The following is a 16,247-nucleotide window of genomic DNA, read 5'->3' as shown; positions in this document are numbered from 1 at the left end:
TTAGGTGTGGGGAAAGCAGAGATTAACAAGACAGATAAAGTCCCTGCTGTCATGGAGCTTATAATCTAGAAGGGGGAGATAGATAATAAGTTGATAAATAAGATAGTTTCAGTTGGTGGTAAGTGCTATAAGAATAATAAAACAGGTTAAGGGGATAGTCATAAGGGTGGAGCGGGTTGGAGATTCACTTTAGTTATTGTGGTCAGGGAAGGCTTCTTTTTTTTTTTTCTTTTTGGCCACACTGACGGCATGTGGAACTTCCCCAACCAGGGATCAAACCTGTGTGAGTGTGGAATCTTAACCACTGGACCACCAGGGAAGGCTTCTTTTAGGAGACATTTGAGCTGAGTCCCAAATTATGAGATAGAACCAACCTTTTACAACCTGAAGGAAGAGCCTTCCAGGCAAGAGTTTAATAGTGAGTACAAAGGCTCTAAAGCAGCAGAGAGCTTGGATCTTCTTAGAGAGACAGAAGGCTTAGTGGCTGGTATGTAGTGTATGAGGGGAGAAGTAGTAGGAGATGATTTTGGAGAGAGGTACAGGGTCAAATCACATAGGCTATTGTAGGTGATAGTTTTTTTTTAGAATTGCTTTATTGAGAAATAATTCACATTCCATAAAACTCACCCTCTTAAAATGTACAATTCAGTGGGTTTTAGTTAATTCACAGAGTTGCGCAACCATTACCGTTGTCTGAGTCTAAAACATTTTCATCGCCCTCAGAAAGCCCATACCCATTAATAGTCACTTACCATTCCTTCTGCCCTCCTCACCAGCCCCTACTAACCACTGATCTACTTCTGTCTCTGTGGATTTGCCTATTCTAGACATTTCATATAAATGGAATTATATAATATATGGCCTTTTTTTAAGTGGCCTATTTCACTTAACGTAATGTCTTCAGGGTTCATCTATATTGTAGCATATGTCAGAATTCCCTTCCTTTTTAAGGCTGAATAATATTTCGATGTATGTATATACCACATTTTGTTTGTCTGTTCATTCATTGATGGACACTTGGGTTGCTTTCACCTTCTAGCTATTATGAATAATGCTGCTATGAATATAGGCGTACAAATATTTGTTCTAGTCCCTGCTTTCATTTCTTTTGAGTACATACCCAGAAGTGGAATTACTGGATCATATGGTAATTCTGTGTTTAATTTTTTGAGGAATCACCATACTGTTTTCCACAGCAGCTGTACCATTTTACATTCCCACCAGCAACGCACAAGGGGTCCAGTTTGTCTACATCCCTGCTTTAGTCTTTTTTCCAGTGTTGATTCTGTAGTTGAAATTATCCGTAAAGAGTTCTACAACTTTAAGTTACCTTCAAGAGAGCAACCTCACAAATTTTAACAGTTCTGGATTTTCATTAAGGGAATTGACTAATTCTTTGAGGTACAGAGTCTAAGGGCAGGTGACCTTGTCCTGGTTTTCCCTACCATTGTTCAGCATGAACTCTGGAAGTTAGGCAGAGAAGCAGTACTTGGTGTATTGGCCCTATGGGAACAAGTTTTACATTTCATTTCATCTAAATCCTCACAACAGCTTCAGGAGACAGCTAGTGCTTTTTCCGGTGGCTAAAATTAAAGAAGCAGAGTCTTAGAGTGGTTAAGAGTCCTACCCAAGGTAGCATCTTCTAGAATTGGCAAAGCGAGACTTCAAACTCAAGTGTTCTTGAGTTCTCTCTACTTTGCCAAAAGGCTTCCTGTTCACTGCTTCCTGAATATAGTATATTGGGCAATGGAAGACTTATATATCACTAGAAAGTCTTTTCTGATCTCCATTGTGTTCTCTTGGGCCCAATACAGAGAACCATGTGGCAGGATGTTCCTCACACCAACAGAGCACACTGTCAGTCAACAGACAGTGATTTCTATAGTCCAAGGGCTCAGTGATCATCTGTAGGCTCGGGCTCAAGAGTCGAGTCACTGCTAGTTCTCCTGGTGTGTTGCAGTGTGGAACGACTGACTGCCTGCTACCATTGGAGAGCTGTCTGCTACCTAGGCATCCAGTTTGTGTGTATTGAGTTTTTTTAGTATTAAGAAGAGCTCTAGACTGGGTCCTTTGGTAAATAATAATTTATGCTACAACTTACTGAGTGTTTACAGTGTTCAGAACTGTACTTGTTTCTTTAAGTGCTTTATTTAATTTAGTCTCCAGACAGTCCTAGGAGATTGTTACTGATCTCCCTATTTAATATATGAGCCCTGAGCCCAGATCTGCCTCTGGATCCTAAGCTCTTAATCACGAAGTGGCTGTATTACCTTTTGTATTGCACGTGGATATTTTCTAACTTACCTGTCTATGAACAAGGGATTTTCTAGTCCATTTCCCAGGACTGACAGCCAAGTCCTCTTCCCTTACTATGGGGCTCCGGGTATAGGGTGAACTATACTCAGGCCAGCGATACGTATTCTTGTTTCCTTAGGTCTGTAACATTGTGGCTGGGCAGCGCTGCATTAAGAAGCTGACTGACAACCAGACTTCAACCATGATAAAGGCTACAGCTAGATCGGCCCCAGACAGACAAGAGGAGATCAGCCGCCTGGTCAGTGAGGATGCAGAGAAATGTATGCTTGGTTGCTCAGTCATGGGAGTCCCTGGTAGCACAGATGCCTTTCTGCCCTGGCAGGGCCCTTAGGAAAACAAAAGTCTGGATTTGTTACCTGGGACTCCATAGGACTGCTCTTGCTTCTTGACCCTGTAGCTACTTTGTTTCCTATCTCTTTTTCTCTCCTGTATTACTTCCCTATGTTATCCATTCCCACTTACCTCATCTTCCACTTCCCCCCAACCCCCTTTTTAGAACAGCCTCAGCTGTTCTTCAAGGCTTTCTGCTTGGGACCTGGAAGGTGAGCAGTATTGCCAAGCTACTGCTCTCCTGAGATCCCCTTCTTTTGTCTTATAGATGAAGAATGCCAGCTACAACCTAGATCCCTACATCCAGGAATTTGGGATCAAGGTGAAGGATGACATGACGGAGGTGACGGGGCGAGTGCTGCCGGCGCCCATCTTGCAGTACGGCGGCCGGGTGAGCAGGGTCAGGGCCAGACAACATCTCTGGGACGTGTGGGGGGAGGTTGGGTTGTATAGCCCGTGGCTTTTGCTCCCCTACGCACCTGGCTCTACTGAGGCTCACCTGGACGCCCCCTTTGCCTATCCCCAGAACCGGGCCATTGCCACACCCAATCAAGGTGTCTGGGACATGCGGGGGAAACAGTTCTACAATGGAATTGAGATCAAAGTCTGGGCCATTGCCTGCTTCGCACCCCAAAAACAGTGTCGAGAAGAAGTGCTCAAGTAAGGAGGTTGGGTGTATGGATGGAAGGGTGGGAAGGACCCTAGAGCTGCCTAACTTCCTCTACTCCCAGGGGGCCACGATTTGCTCTGTAGTCTGTTCTTTCTGAGTCTTGACTCTCCCCACCTGTGCTGTCTGGCTCACACTTCTGCCTGCTTCTTTTCTGTCCATCTGTGGTGAGGAGTCTTGATAAGGAGCCATATCTGTGTCAGAGATGATGATTTCAGGACATGAATCTCCTAAGGGAGACCTGAATTATTTTATTGTTATAATCATTAACATGGGTGGTAAACAGTAGTAGTGATGACTATAATGTTTGTGCCAACATTGTACCTAATTTTATGTTCTCTTATTTCATCTTCACAGTGAGTAGGTGGTGGTATTTCCATTTTCAGGAGACTGAGGCTCAAAGAGGTTAAGTAACTTGTACAAGGTTTGCATATCAAGAAAGTGTCAGATTGGAATCAAATCAGTTCTGAGGTTTCAAAGCTTATATTCCTAATTGGAAATAAAAGTTCAGCTGGTACTCTGAGCTGTCCTTTCCTGTGCACAGAATTTGTTCAGTCGGGTCCAAGTGACCTGAATTAGGTGAACATGAATTGTAAGGGCCTCTGAGCCACCTGTGGCTGAGTGGCTGGGAGTAGATGATAGCAATGAAGAAAGTGATATAGCCAAATGGTTTAAAGGAACAGTTTAGGGGAGTAATGGTCTTGAATGAGTGAATAAGTAAGTGAAGAAGTCACCAACCCTTCCCCTGCAGTCTTCTTTTTTTTTAAACAGCTTTATTGAGATATTTTTCAAATACCACAAAATTTACCCATTTAAAGTGTACAGTTCAGTGTTCCTGCAGTCTTTTGAAGTGGTAGCTTTTTTTTTTTCTCTGGATCTGGAGTAAGGTCAGTGCACTCTGGGGCTGAGAAAGAATCAGTGGAGCTGACCACTTCGGGCAGTGATGAGGATTAGTAGAGATGTGTGCCCTGGTGGGTTCAGCTGGCCTTGGGATTTTCATAAGAATTAGTTACAGCAGCCCCTGATGAATATGGAGACTCTGGCCCTCCTTCTCCCCTCACAGATATATAACTACTTCCACACAATTATAGTTTCTCTTAAATGTGTTCCTCTTGTCTCCTTTCCTGGGTTCTTGGGATTTTAGCCCCATTTAAGCCAGGCTGCTCTTAGCCTTGGCCAGGCTTTGGAGGGCTGGTCCTTAACCAATATTAGAAAGGCTCTCAGCGCTGTGCCTTTGTGTCACATTGTTGGTAGCTCCACTCTTGGTGTGTTTCTCTCTCATTCCCGTGTCCTTCCCCTGTCCCACTCTTTTGAGAAGCAATTTGTTGTTTTGGATATTTTGGGGTACAGAAACTGATAAACCTAGAATCTCAGAGTTGGAAGGAGTCAGTTCATCAGACAGCCCCTTCTTGCAGTGATCCCTAGATTCAGGGAGTAAAAATGCGACTTGTACACCTGGGTCAGGGTACTCAGTTGCATGTATGGTTCTGGGCTAAAGATTAAGATTTGAGAGTTTTCGGCTGTGGCAGTGGATGAGATTGTCCAGGGAGAATGTGCATAGTGAACAGAGGCTGAAAATAGAACCCAGAGAAACTAGAAAGGAAATAGAACAAAGTTCCTACATGTGTATGAGGGAATGGGATCCAAAGCACAGGAAAAGCCATCCTTTCCACTGAGACAAAAGGGGAAGAGATGAGGTGGAGAAATTGGTAATTGGGGAGGTATAAGGGAGTCCTAGGGTCAACCCTCAGAATTTTCTTCTGGCTAAAGAAGCCGTTACCTCAGCTGTATCACTTTTAGGACAGGATTTTAAGACTTTCTCCATCCTAGAGTTCTCTAAACACTTTGTGGCCCCCAGCACTGGACATAATATCCCAAGTGTGATCTGGTAATAGAAGATAGGGAAAACCACTTTCCTTGAAGTAGAGACCCACTTATTGATGGAATCTGGTAACACCTTGGCTTTTTAAATAGCTATACTGTAGTTGTATACAAAGCAGAGAAATGGAAGAAACACTGTTAGGTTGTCCATCAGAGCCCTGGCTCTTATTTACATGAAATAATAGGTTATATTTTTTATTCTAATGTTTATTTGAAAGAATTTTTAAAATTAGAATAATATGGAAAACATCCATGTGTCCATCATCCAGAGTATTGTCATATTTATTTTATCCTTTTTAAAAAGTAAATAAAATATTAAAGATAAATTTGACATTCCTTTATTTTCTCCATTCTAGTCCCGTTCCTCCTTTCTGATGCAGTCACTGTCATGAATTATTACAACCTTCCTACCCAATTTATGTATTTTATATACCTATATGTATATAAGTGATTTAAAATTTTATACAACAGTGCTGTACTATATTAATCTTACAGGTTTTTTTTCTTTTCAACTAATAAGTAAAAAATTTATTTCCTCACTGTATAGGCTTTTAAATCCATCTTACTGATATTTATATGCTATATAATAACATCCCCTAAACGATTGCTTTTATTCTCTATTTGTACCTTGTTGCTTTTAATCTAAATGCAGGACTTTCACAATTGAATTTCCTGCTGCTCCTTTCAGTCTGTCATTATATTTATGTAGCTCGATTTTTTTTTTTAATCTGTTGCATGTGAACCCTCTCTTCCAGCTTTGTCTTCCTTTCCTAGGGTAAAGCTCTAAAGCCAAAAGAAAGAAGCTTGTTTAATTATTTGCCCTCAGGCTTCAAAGAACCAGTAGGGGAGGAGGGAGCTCATTTTTTTCTGAGCATCTCCTGTGCTCTGATCACTGTTGGAACCTTATTTATTTTAATTTGAGCCAAGAGGCCTTCCTCTTGGGCATCTTCCTATTGCTGTAGACTTGAAACATAGGAACCAGCTGCTTGAATGGGACAACATGGGGGACTTTGAGAATTCCCACAGATCCCTTCTCTGGGCTCCCTCAGCTCTCTGCTCATACCATTGAACACTTGGCAAGCTCTGTCTTGTCCTATCCAACTGTAAATGTGCTTTTTACACTAGATGTGATGATGTCTCATTCATCTTATAATCTGTCAGTGCCTGTCGTAGTGCTAGGCACCTAAGATGGAGGCATTTGGTTAGAGGTATTAAAGTGGGACTTACCTGCCTCCTGTCATGACCATACTTGTGCTGCAGGAACTTCACAGACCAGCTGCGGAAGATTTCCAAGGATGCAGGGATGCCCATCCAGGGCCAGCCTTGCTTCTGCAAATATGCGCAGGGGGCAGACAGCGTGGAGCCCATGTTCCGGCATCTCAAGAACACCTACTCAGGGCTGCAGCTCATTATCGTCATCCTGCCAGGGAAGACGCCAGTGTATGGTACAGTTCTGTTGGGACAGTGATTACGGTGATAGGACTCCTCTCAGGGTAGCTCCCTGGAAGATCCTAGGGACGACTCAGTGTGGATTCTTGGCTCTAGCCAGAGCTGTTCCTTAGTGTCAGTGTTCTTCTTAGAGGAGAAATATTAGACTGTATGAGCCAGTTAGTCATCTCTGGTCCTGTTTACCTGCTCACAGTCCTTCCCAGTAACATTTACTGGGGTCCTCTGTGTGCTGGTGTGTATGCCAGGCTAAGCTGAGCTGGATACAGAGATGGGTCAGTCCAGATTCCTATTCTCAGGAGTGCATTGTCTGTCAAGACATAGGGCAGCACACCCAAGCAGAATTTGTGGTGGTTCTGTTGGTGTTCCACTGCTGGGAATGATGGAGACTTTTTGAGAAGCTTTCCCTCTCTTTTCCTCTCTTTTAAGAATGAGAATGACTATATACATCTCTGACTCAGTGCTCTTCTCTTACTCTTTTTTTCCTTCTCCACGTCTCCTCTTCAAAGGAAGAGGTGTCTCTCCTTTTATCTTACTCAACCCACGTGTGCTCTTGTTTCTATTCCTTCCTTTTACCTTTGGGACCCTTGAACCCTCAAACATCTTTAGATTCCCCACCCTAGAGCACATTACCACAGTCATGCCATCTCCTTGAGCTTTTTTCTTCCTATTTTTTTGTTTTTCTTCATCAACGTTTTTAAATGAGTTCTCTACATTTTCTACCCCCACTTCCTCACCAGCCACTTACTCCTTAGCCTTTTTCATTTATTTTACCTCTGCCATTCTCCTAAACCTCCTCTGCAGAGGGTCACCAATGACCTTTCTCCTCTTGACTTCTTGATATTTTCTCCTGTCTCTCCTTAATTGTTTTTGTCATTACCAGGAATGCCTGGCATTTTCCAGATTTCTGTACTCTGCCCTCTCTGCCTTTTCATTCTAGTGAAATTCTCATCCATTTCAGTTGTTTCAGTCACCAGCTATTGTTACTGTATGTTATATTGTATTATTAAAATCTTGATTCCACCCTTGACCTCTCTGCAGTTCCGATCTCTCCCTTTGACCTATCTCCTTTCCACAAGAGTTTATTGATCACCTACTGTGTGTGAAAAGAAACACCGCTAGATCCTGAATACATTGGTATGTGCTCTCTGCTCTTACAAAGTGTTTTGGTGAACCATTTCTTTACTAGCTTGTCTCCTCTGTCTACCAGTAAGCCCTTCTCTTTACTTTTCTCTTATGTGTTGGCATCACAGTTGCTTCTGGGTACCTTCATCCAGACTTTGGGAACAGTCTGTCTTCTCTTTGCCTCACCTCTAATGCTCTTTTTTACAGTATTAAGGTGTATTCCCTGCTCTCCACCCACTCTTCTCAATTTAGTTCTAACATTTCTTCTTAAATCTTTCTTGTATAGGTTACTGGATGAGACTTTTTGTGATTGTACTCTCAAAAAAACCCCCAAAACCTTCATTAGCCCCCATTCACAAAATAAAAGTTTTTTAGGGCCCTGATCTTAGTTTAACCTTTTCAGCTTCAGGTACTGTTCCCTTTGCCACACATACCAGAAAGATGACTTGTCTGGAATTAGATAGAACTGGATTTTAATCCTGGCTATGCCAGATTACTGTCTTAGGCAAATTATCTAACCTTTCTCAGCCTCATTAATTAATTATATAAAATGCAGCGTCTAACACGGTGCCTGTGACATAGTAGATGCTCTAAATGCTCATTCCTTGTCTCTGCTGTCTAGTCTCTGGTTTTGCTTACATCATTTGCCTTTGCCTAGAATATTTAAGTACTCTTTTTATCCTCCACCTTGCCCTTAAAATTCTCTATCCTTCAAGTCCTAGTTTAAATGTACTTATTCCCGGAAGCTTTCTCTTGTCATCCTACCTACAGGATTAACTCGTCTCTTTTTGGATTCCTCTAGAAATTGTATCAGGCTGCTGATCAGTTACGGTCTTGCTTGATATTGTTTTGAGCATGGAGTGGATCTGATTCTGCTCTGAAATCTTCTTCCCTCTGCACATATATACCCGAGGTAGAGCCTTCCGCTCACATGATACTCAATACTTATGGAAGTTGGTTCACCTCAAGTCCATGTCTCTCTTGGGCAATAAATTGGTGTCCCTTGTGATTGATAAAGTGGAGTGTCTTTTTATATTTCTATTGGCTGTTTCACTAGCCTCTTTTGAGAAGTGCCTGCTCAAGTCTTTTCCTTTTTTCATTGGCTTCACTACCTTTTTCTTATTGATTTATCGGATGCTTTTTAGGAGAACTGCCTTGAGTAATTATCCATGTTTCTGGTTTCCTCCATAAAGGGAGAATCTAGTGTTTTTGGCCTGCATGTGGAGTATAGTGCGGCATGCTTGGAGAAGTCAGTGCTTACTCAGAAGATTTTCCCTTCCCTGGGCTCAGTCATGTTATACCTCTCTCCAGTCTCATACCTTGATTAGGACCTTGGGTTTCTTCCACTTACATGCTGTTCTTTGATTATATTGAATACCACTTAGGTAATGGGGGCACTGCCTAGGAATTAAGCCTGCAGATAAGAGGAACAGTCAGATTCTTTTAAAGATCCTTCATCCTCCTTCCTGGTAGGTCAAGTGATGGTCAAAGCAAGGTCCACATGCACTGTGATTGCCCTGAGAGTGTAAAAGGATAGTGTCACATTTGTCCCGTTCTAATCTGCTACCATACCTCACACTGTTCTTAGTATTTTTAACTCCTTCCTCTCCACTAAACTGGTACAATTTTTTTAATGTAAACTTTTTATTGAAGTACAGTATACATATAGAGATCTTTTGTGTTCAGTCAATTAATTCTCACAAAATGTCTTAGCAAGGTAACCAGTACCTAGTTCTGATAGTAGAACATTACCACAATCCCAGGCTACCAGTCACTACAACTCCCCATCAGTGTTAACCACTATTATTTTGGCTTCTAACACCATAGATTAGTTTTGACTGTCTTTGAACTTTATATAAATGGAGTCATATACCATGTACCTTTTTTTGTGTCTGGCTTCTTTCACTCAACATTATGTTTGTAAGATTTATCCGTGTTTGTTTAGTTGTAGTTTGCTGCAGTTTTTCCATTATATGATAATAACACAATTTACATGTATTTATACATTCTACTGTTAATGGACATATTTGGGTTGGTTCCAGTTTTTACTATTATAAATAATGCTTCATTGAACATTCTTGTACATGTCCTTTGAACATATATGCCCATTTCTATTGGGTGTGTAACTAGGAGGGATTTTAAGTGTACAAATGTATACTTCCACCAGCAGCAAAGGAGAGTAGTAGTTATTTATATCCTTACCAAACTTGGTATTGTCGCTTTCATTTTAGCCGTTCTTATGGGTGTTTAGTTATACTGCATTTTGCTTTTAATTTGAATTCTCCGGTGATTGATAAAGTTGAGTATCTTTTTATATTTCTATTGGCTGTTTCACGAGCCTCTTTTGAGAAGTTCCTGCTCAAGTCTTTTCCTTTTGTTGCTGGCTTCACTACCTTTCTCTTATTGATTTATAGATGTTCTTTATAATTCCTTTATTTAAATTTATATGTATTATACATATCTGTGGCTTGCCTTTTTACTTTCTTAATGGGTTCTTTTGTTGAACAGAAATTTAAAATTTTAATGTAGTCCTATTTGTCAATATTTTTCCTTTATGCCTAGTACTTTCTGAGTCCTGTTTAGGAAATCCCAAGGTCATGAAGATACTAGTCTGTGTTTTCTTTTAAATGTTTTTTTTTAACCTTTCACGTTTAGAACTAGCCTGTGTTCGCCAGAAACTGTTGCTTTCTCTGTCCCTTGGCAGTGGTTCCTCTTTTGGTGCAAAGCCTAGAATCTCAGCCTGCTGCCCACACCTAGAATCAGCACATGTACCCAGGGCAAAAGCAGCTGCAGCAGATGGCTCACCTCTGTGAGATTCTCTCCCTCTCTGCAGTGTTAACCCTTCCAGTTCTTGTTGTCTTAGCACTTCTCTACTGCCTACAAAAAGATGATTTCTATATTTTATTTGGCTTTTCTGAATGTTATGTGCAGAGACACTGGTTTGCCTCTAACTTTATCTCTTAGAAGTAGAAATGATCCCTTTAGCTTTTTAAACATTCTCAAATCTCTCCCATTGAAAACATATCATACCGTTCATTGATCCTACATCTCCTCCTTGGTACTTTGTATTACCAAAAACAGTTTTTGCCTCTATACATTAATTTTTGCCTCGCTATCACAAAATTCTGGTCCTCATTTTACCAGTCTCTTAGCAGCATTTGACTTAGTTGAACACTTGCTCCTTCTTGAAACACTCTTTCTTCCCTGGCATTCATGATATAATACTGTCTTGATCTTTCTCTTGGTTCTCTGAATTTTTGTCCTTTGCAGACTCATCTTCTTCCTGTTCTGCAAGTATTGTGAGTTCAGAGATACAGGTCTAAGCCCTCTTCTCCTTTCATTCTGTTCTCTTCCTTGGTGATCTCAAGATCATGTTTTCAATTACTGCCTGTACCTAAATATCTCATAAATTTACATCTCCATTTCAGACTACTCCTGAGCTTCCAACTACTATACTCAGTTGTGTGATGGATATCCTCACTGGGATGACCAAAAAACACTTCAAACTCAAAATGTCTCAAAAAGAACTTATGAGCTATCTGTTCTATTATAAAAATCTAGAAACTCAGAGGTTATCCATAAAAATTATTTTCCCTTACGTATATAGTCTCTTGAATCTGTTTCTTTCCATCTTGACAGCTGCCTTCTTAAGCTACCCTCATTTCCCTAGATTGGTCTAATGACCACATTCTTCCTCTCACACTGTGGTTCCTTTTTATTCTCCTTTGTAGTTACTTTGGCCTTTCAGCTTCTCAAATGTATGTTGCTTTCTCCTATCAGCGTACATTTTTGCACGCTCTTCCCTCTGCCTGGAATCCTCTTCCCATATTCCCTCTCCCTTCTAAGCTCTCTTCTACCTTTAGATTTCAGTTCACTCATTACTTACTCAAGAATCCTTTCCTGACTAGGTTATTACCCCCACGTTATATGCTCTCACAGCTCCATGGAGTTTTCTGTTGTAGCATTTTATCATTGTTATACTTTTCATGATTTTTAAAATTAGCCACTGGATAGTAAGCACTATAAGAGTAGGGACCCTGTGTGTTTCTGGTCCTCGTTGTGTTCCCTAGCACCTCATATACTTCGTGGCATCTAGGAGGCATTCAGTAAATATTAGTTGAATGCACTAATCAGCTCTCTCCCTGCTCATAGCTGAAGTGAAACGTGTTGGAGATACACTCTTGGGAATGGCTACACAGTGTGTGCAAGTGAAGAATGTGGTCAAGACCTCGCCTCAGACTCTGTCCAACCTTTGCCTGAAGATCAATGTCAAACTTGGTGGCATTAACAACATCCTAGTTCCACACCAACGGTATGAACTCTATTGCCCACTTGCCCTTGTCAAGTAAGGTACCATACTGGTGATTGATGAAAAGATAGGACCCTGTCCAGGCCAAGTGACTCACACACAAGGGAGAGAGGACCAAAGTGGGTGCTAGATGGTGCCAGGAAGAGAAGACCCAACTCCTCACCATTTGTTTTCTCTTCCTTGTTTAGCTCTGCTGTCTTTCAACAACCAGTGATATTCCTGGGAGCAGATGTTACACACCCCCCAGCAGGGGATGGGAAAAAACCTTCTATCACAGCAGTGAGTGTTACTTTCCAACTTCCTCATAAGGTTCTTCTCTTAGCTCTGGGCCCCCAAGACTACACATGATTTCCTTCCCTTAGCTCTGGTGCTTGACCCTTCACAAGATCTTTTTATTTCAGCTGATCATCCCCATTAACCACTCCCTTGGTTTCTTAATAAAACTAACTCTGCATGGCATTTTCTTTTCAGAGAGAGAGCAGTGAGAGTGTAGGCTGTGGCCAGAGACTTGGCCCTGTCTCCATCACTTTTGTTCTGTGTTCGAGTTTCCCTCTCTCTCTCTGTGCCCACTTTTAGAATACGAACATATCTCTTCTCTGAAATCCCTTTTGAGGGAGTTACTTAGTTGCTGCGATTGTCCTTTACTCTTCCCCATCCCTACCCCTGATCCACCTAGTAGATTAGATAGCTCTCCAATCCCTCTCCTGACATCTTTGCTCCCTGTCTCATAGGGGCTTCTGAATTGGCTAAAGGGACCAGGCCTTCTTTCCCACTTCTCTTTCTTCAACCCTCAAGTTTCTCTAGGCAGACTGGGCCTATCTCAGTAAATGTGGGGAACCCTATACTATGCTTATCTTTAATTTCCTTGTGGCCATCCATCCTAGTAGGCTTTGGCTATTGTCCCCTTAGAAAATGATGTTATTCCCACCACCCACAAGAACACTCTTCACTGTGGTTCCTAGCGTAGATTAGCACTTGAATTGAAAAAAAAAGATAAACTTGTTTTTGAATGAGGTCACTCTTTGAGCTAGTAGTGCCAAACCTTCACATGCCCCTCTGCAAGGAGTAGGGAAATCAAACTTATCAAGTACCTACTGTGTGTTAGGCCCTGTACAAGATGACTTATATGTGCTACAACAGCACTGCAAGTAGGTGGTATTCTTATCTCCATTTCAGAGGAGGAACAAGAAGATCACGTGGATTAAGTAACTTCCACATGTGTGATAGAACAGAGATTGAACCAGGGCTTACTGAATCCAAAAAACCTCATTCAGTTGCATAGTTGTTTTGCTAAGTGGCCTTTTCCCAAGCCCAGAACCTAACAGTGTTGGGAGGGTGGAGGTTCTGGGAGCTGATCCTGCCTCTTTGGTTATCAGGTGGTAGGCAGTATGGATGCCCACCCCAGCCGTTACTGTGCTACTGTGCGGGTGCAGCGACCTCGGCAGGAGATCATTGAAGACTTATCCTACATGGTACGGGAGCTGCTCATCCAGTTCTACAAGTCCACCCGCTTCAAGCCTACCCGCATCATCTTCTACCGAGATGGGGTTCCTGAAGGCCAGCTCCCCCAGGTAGGGCCCACAATAGGTCAAGAAAACCTCACATTGAGGCCGGGGGGCCTGATGGTAGCAGAGAGTACTGCTGTCTTTTCTGAGCTATTGACACTGGGAGGTGCTACTACTTAGGGAGGTTTGCTAAATGGAGTACTCTTGGAAGCAGAGATCACAATTGAGAGATGGCGTCTACAATCACTGATAGACCTTTCTTCTTGTAATAAAAGACCCTCAGTGCCTATTTACTAGTTGGTCCATGTTGAAGACTGATACTTTAGACCAGTGGTTCTCAAACTTTAGCATCCATCACAATCTTTTGGAGAGCTTATTAAAGTAGTTTGCAGAGGTCTACCCTTAGAATTTCTGCTTCAGTGAATCTAGGATGGGGCCCTAAAATTTGTAGTTCTGACAGGCTCTTAGGTGATGCTGCTGGTCTGGAGACCACACTTTGAGAATCACTGCTATTGACCTTCACGATGTTCCTCCTATTCTTTCTCCCTGCTAAGCCTTCGTATTCTGTTGTTTAGATTAGTGTACTGAACTGGTCTCCTTGACTACCATTTAATACATAGTAATATAACTACCATTTATTGGGTACCTCTTATGTGCCGTAAACTGAGCTAAGCACTTTGTATGTATTCTATTTAATGCTTACAATAACCCTATGAAATAATTATTATTCCACTTGATAGATGATGAAACTGAGGCTTGAAAATGTTAAATGATTTCTTCAGTGTCATCCAGGCTAATAAGTGGTAGAGCTGGGATTCAAACAAATTGGTTAGATTCCAAAGTTCATGCTCTTAACCATTATGCTCAATTTCCTCCAAGTCATACAGTGTTTCCTAAAATGCCAGATGCATTTATCATAACATGTCTGTGTTTAGAGATGTCTAGTGACCTCACATAGCCTGGGGTTAAAATTCAAACTGCTTAATAAGCAAAGCAGTCAGCAGTTATTAAGCCACTACTAGGTTTTTTGTGTTTTTACTTAATTATTTGTCTTAGTCTTCACAACAGTTTTGTGAGGCTGATCTTATTAGTAACTTTAGTCAGTGTGGAGAAAATGAGACTTAAAGGGGTTAAGTAACTTGCTCAAGGTAATAAAATTAGATAAAGCTTGGGTTTAAACCTAGTTCTAATTGATTCTAAATTGTATTTACTTCTGCCATACAGTTTTTACTCCCTATACCTGACATCCAAGGCCACAAGGCAACTACTGACTATGGTTTTTCACCTGTGGCTTCTTGAGCTAGTCCATTTTTGTATAACACTGCTTTTTTTCAGGACTGAATTTATCTAGTCCCTCTACACCCATTTCTGAACTATGTGTCTAGTCTTCTATGGTGGTCCCAATCCTGTCTGCTCTTAGAGCTCATGGGTAACTTCCATTTTCCTTCTGATCCTAAATTCAGCCTTACTTTGGGCATTGTGATTTCTCTCTGAATCTTGGTTCTGTGTCTTGATGTTAGGTCTAATTATACATAGGAACCAGGTGAGTGCTCTCTGCTGATACTAAGCCTCCCAGCTAGGCTTTATGGGAACATGTCAGGTGAGCTGTCTACAGGCATACCTCGTTTTATTGCACTTCGCTTTATTGTGCTTTGCAGATACTGCATTTTTTACAAATTGAAGGTTTGTGGCAAGCCTGCGTCCAGCAAGTCTGTCGGCACTATTTTTCCAACAGCATTTGCTAAAACTTCATGGCTCTGTGTCACATTTTGATAATTCTTGCAATATTTCAAACTTTTTCATTATTATTATATTTGTTATGGTGATCTGTGAACAGTGATCTTTGATGTTACTACTACGACTCACTGGCTCAGGTGATAGTTAGCAATTTTTAGCCATAAAGTATTTTTTAATTAAGGTATATACTTTTTTTTTTTTTTAGACATACTGCTACTGCACACTTAATAGACTATAGCATAGTGTAAGCATAACTTTTATATGCACTGGGAAACCAAAAAATTCATGTGACTTACTTTATTGTAGTGATCTGGAACTGAACCCACAATATCTCCGAGGTATGCCTGTATAAGGCTGATTTTGGTAGGAAGGGCTTATCATCTCTAATGGTTGGGTGTCAGCTTATAAAGAGAGGCTGAACAAAAAGCCGTATTACAAGTGGCAACCCCTTAGTTCAGAAAGATGCGTGAACTCAAGAGGAGCTGTATGTCTCTTTGTCTCCCTCCTCACCCTGTGCCTAGATCCTCCACTATGAGCTGCTGGCCATTCGTGATGCCTGCATCAAACTGGAAAAGGACTACCAGCCCGGGATCACTTATATTGTGGTGCAGAAACGCCATCACACCCGCCTTTTTTGTGCTGACAAGAATGAGCGAGTGAGTGAGGGATTGAGGAAGCCACCCATACCCTTATCTTGTCTCCTTTCTCTTAATATGGAAGAAGCCCTTGAAATAAAATCTGGGGTTTTAGTCCTTGGCCTGTCCATCTTCCCTGGTCCCTTTCTTCCCCTTAGCTCTTGTGGTCCTTCCTCTGCTGCTTCCTTCCCTTTGTTTCCCCCTTCTCCCCTCCTTCCCTTATACTTCATCTCCCTCCTCCTAGCTCCCTGGCCTATAGACCCCATATATAGACCAGCTCCCAGAGAAGGGAAAGG

At 41.6% G+C, this 16,247-nt stretch overlaps 1 protein-coding gene across 4 annotated transcripts in view; it reads left to right on the top strand.

Annotated features, from left to right (window-relative positions):
* LOC111175575 (argonaute RISC component 1) overlaps nt 1-16,247 on the top strand; it is a 34,188-nt gene that overhangs the window by 11,942 nt on the left and 5,999 nt on the right. For 2 of the 4 annotated variants that reach the window (XM_089896170.1, XM_030759969.2), the window contains exons 9-16: nt 2,435-2,554; nt 2,915-3,046; nt 3,173-3,306; nt 6,455-6,639; nt 11,918-12,077; nt 12,263-12,353; nt 13,451-13,645; nt 15,838-15,972. In XM_089896170.1, coding sequence (XP_089752296.1) covers nt 2,435-2,554; nt 2,915-3,046; nt 3,173-3,306; nt 6,455-6,639; nt 11,918-12,077; nt 12,263-12,353; nt 13,451-13,645; nt 15,838-15,972 — 1,152 coding nt within the window. The remainder of the gene's footprint in view (nt 1-2,434; nt 2,555-2,914; nt 3,047-3,172; nt 3,307-6,454; nt 6,640-11,917; nt 12,078-12,262; nt 12,354-13,450; nt 13,646-15,837; nt 15,973-16,247) is intronic. The other 2 variants (XM_089896178.1, XM_022575225.3) reach the window with 1 other exon arrangement.

The sequence above is a fragment of the Delphinapterus leucas genome, chromosome 1 (assembly GCF_059928025.1).
Source record: "Delphinapterus leucas isolate spDelLeu-1000000601 "Yukka" chromosome 1, BTC_Dleu_Yukka2, whole genome shotgun sequence".
NCBI classification, from domain to species: Eukaryota; Metazoa; Chordata; class Mammalia; order Artiodactyla; family Monodontidae; genus Delphinapterus; species Delphinapterus leucas.
This window is presented reverse-complemented; position numbering and strand designations above follow the sequence as displayed.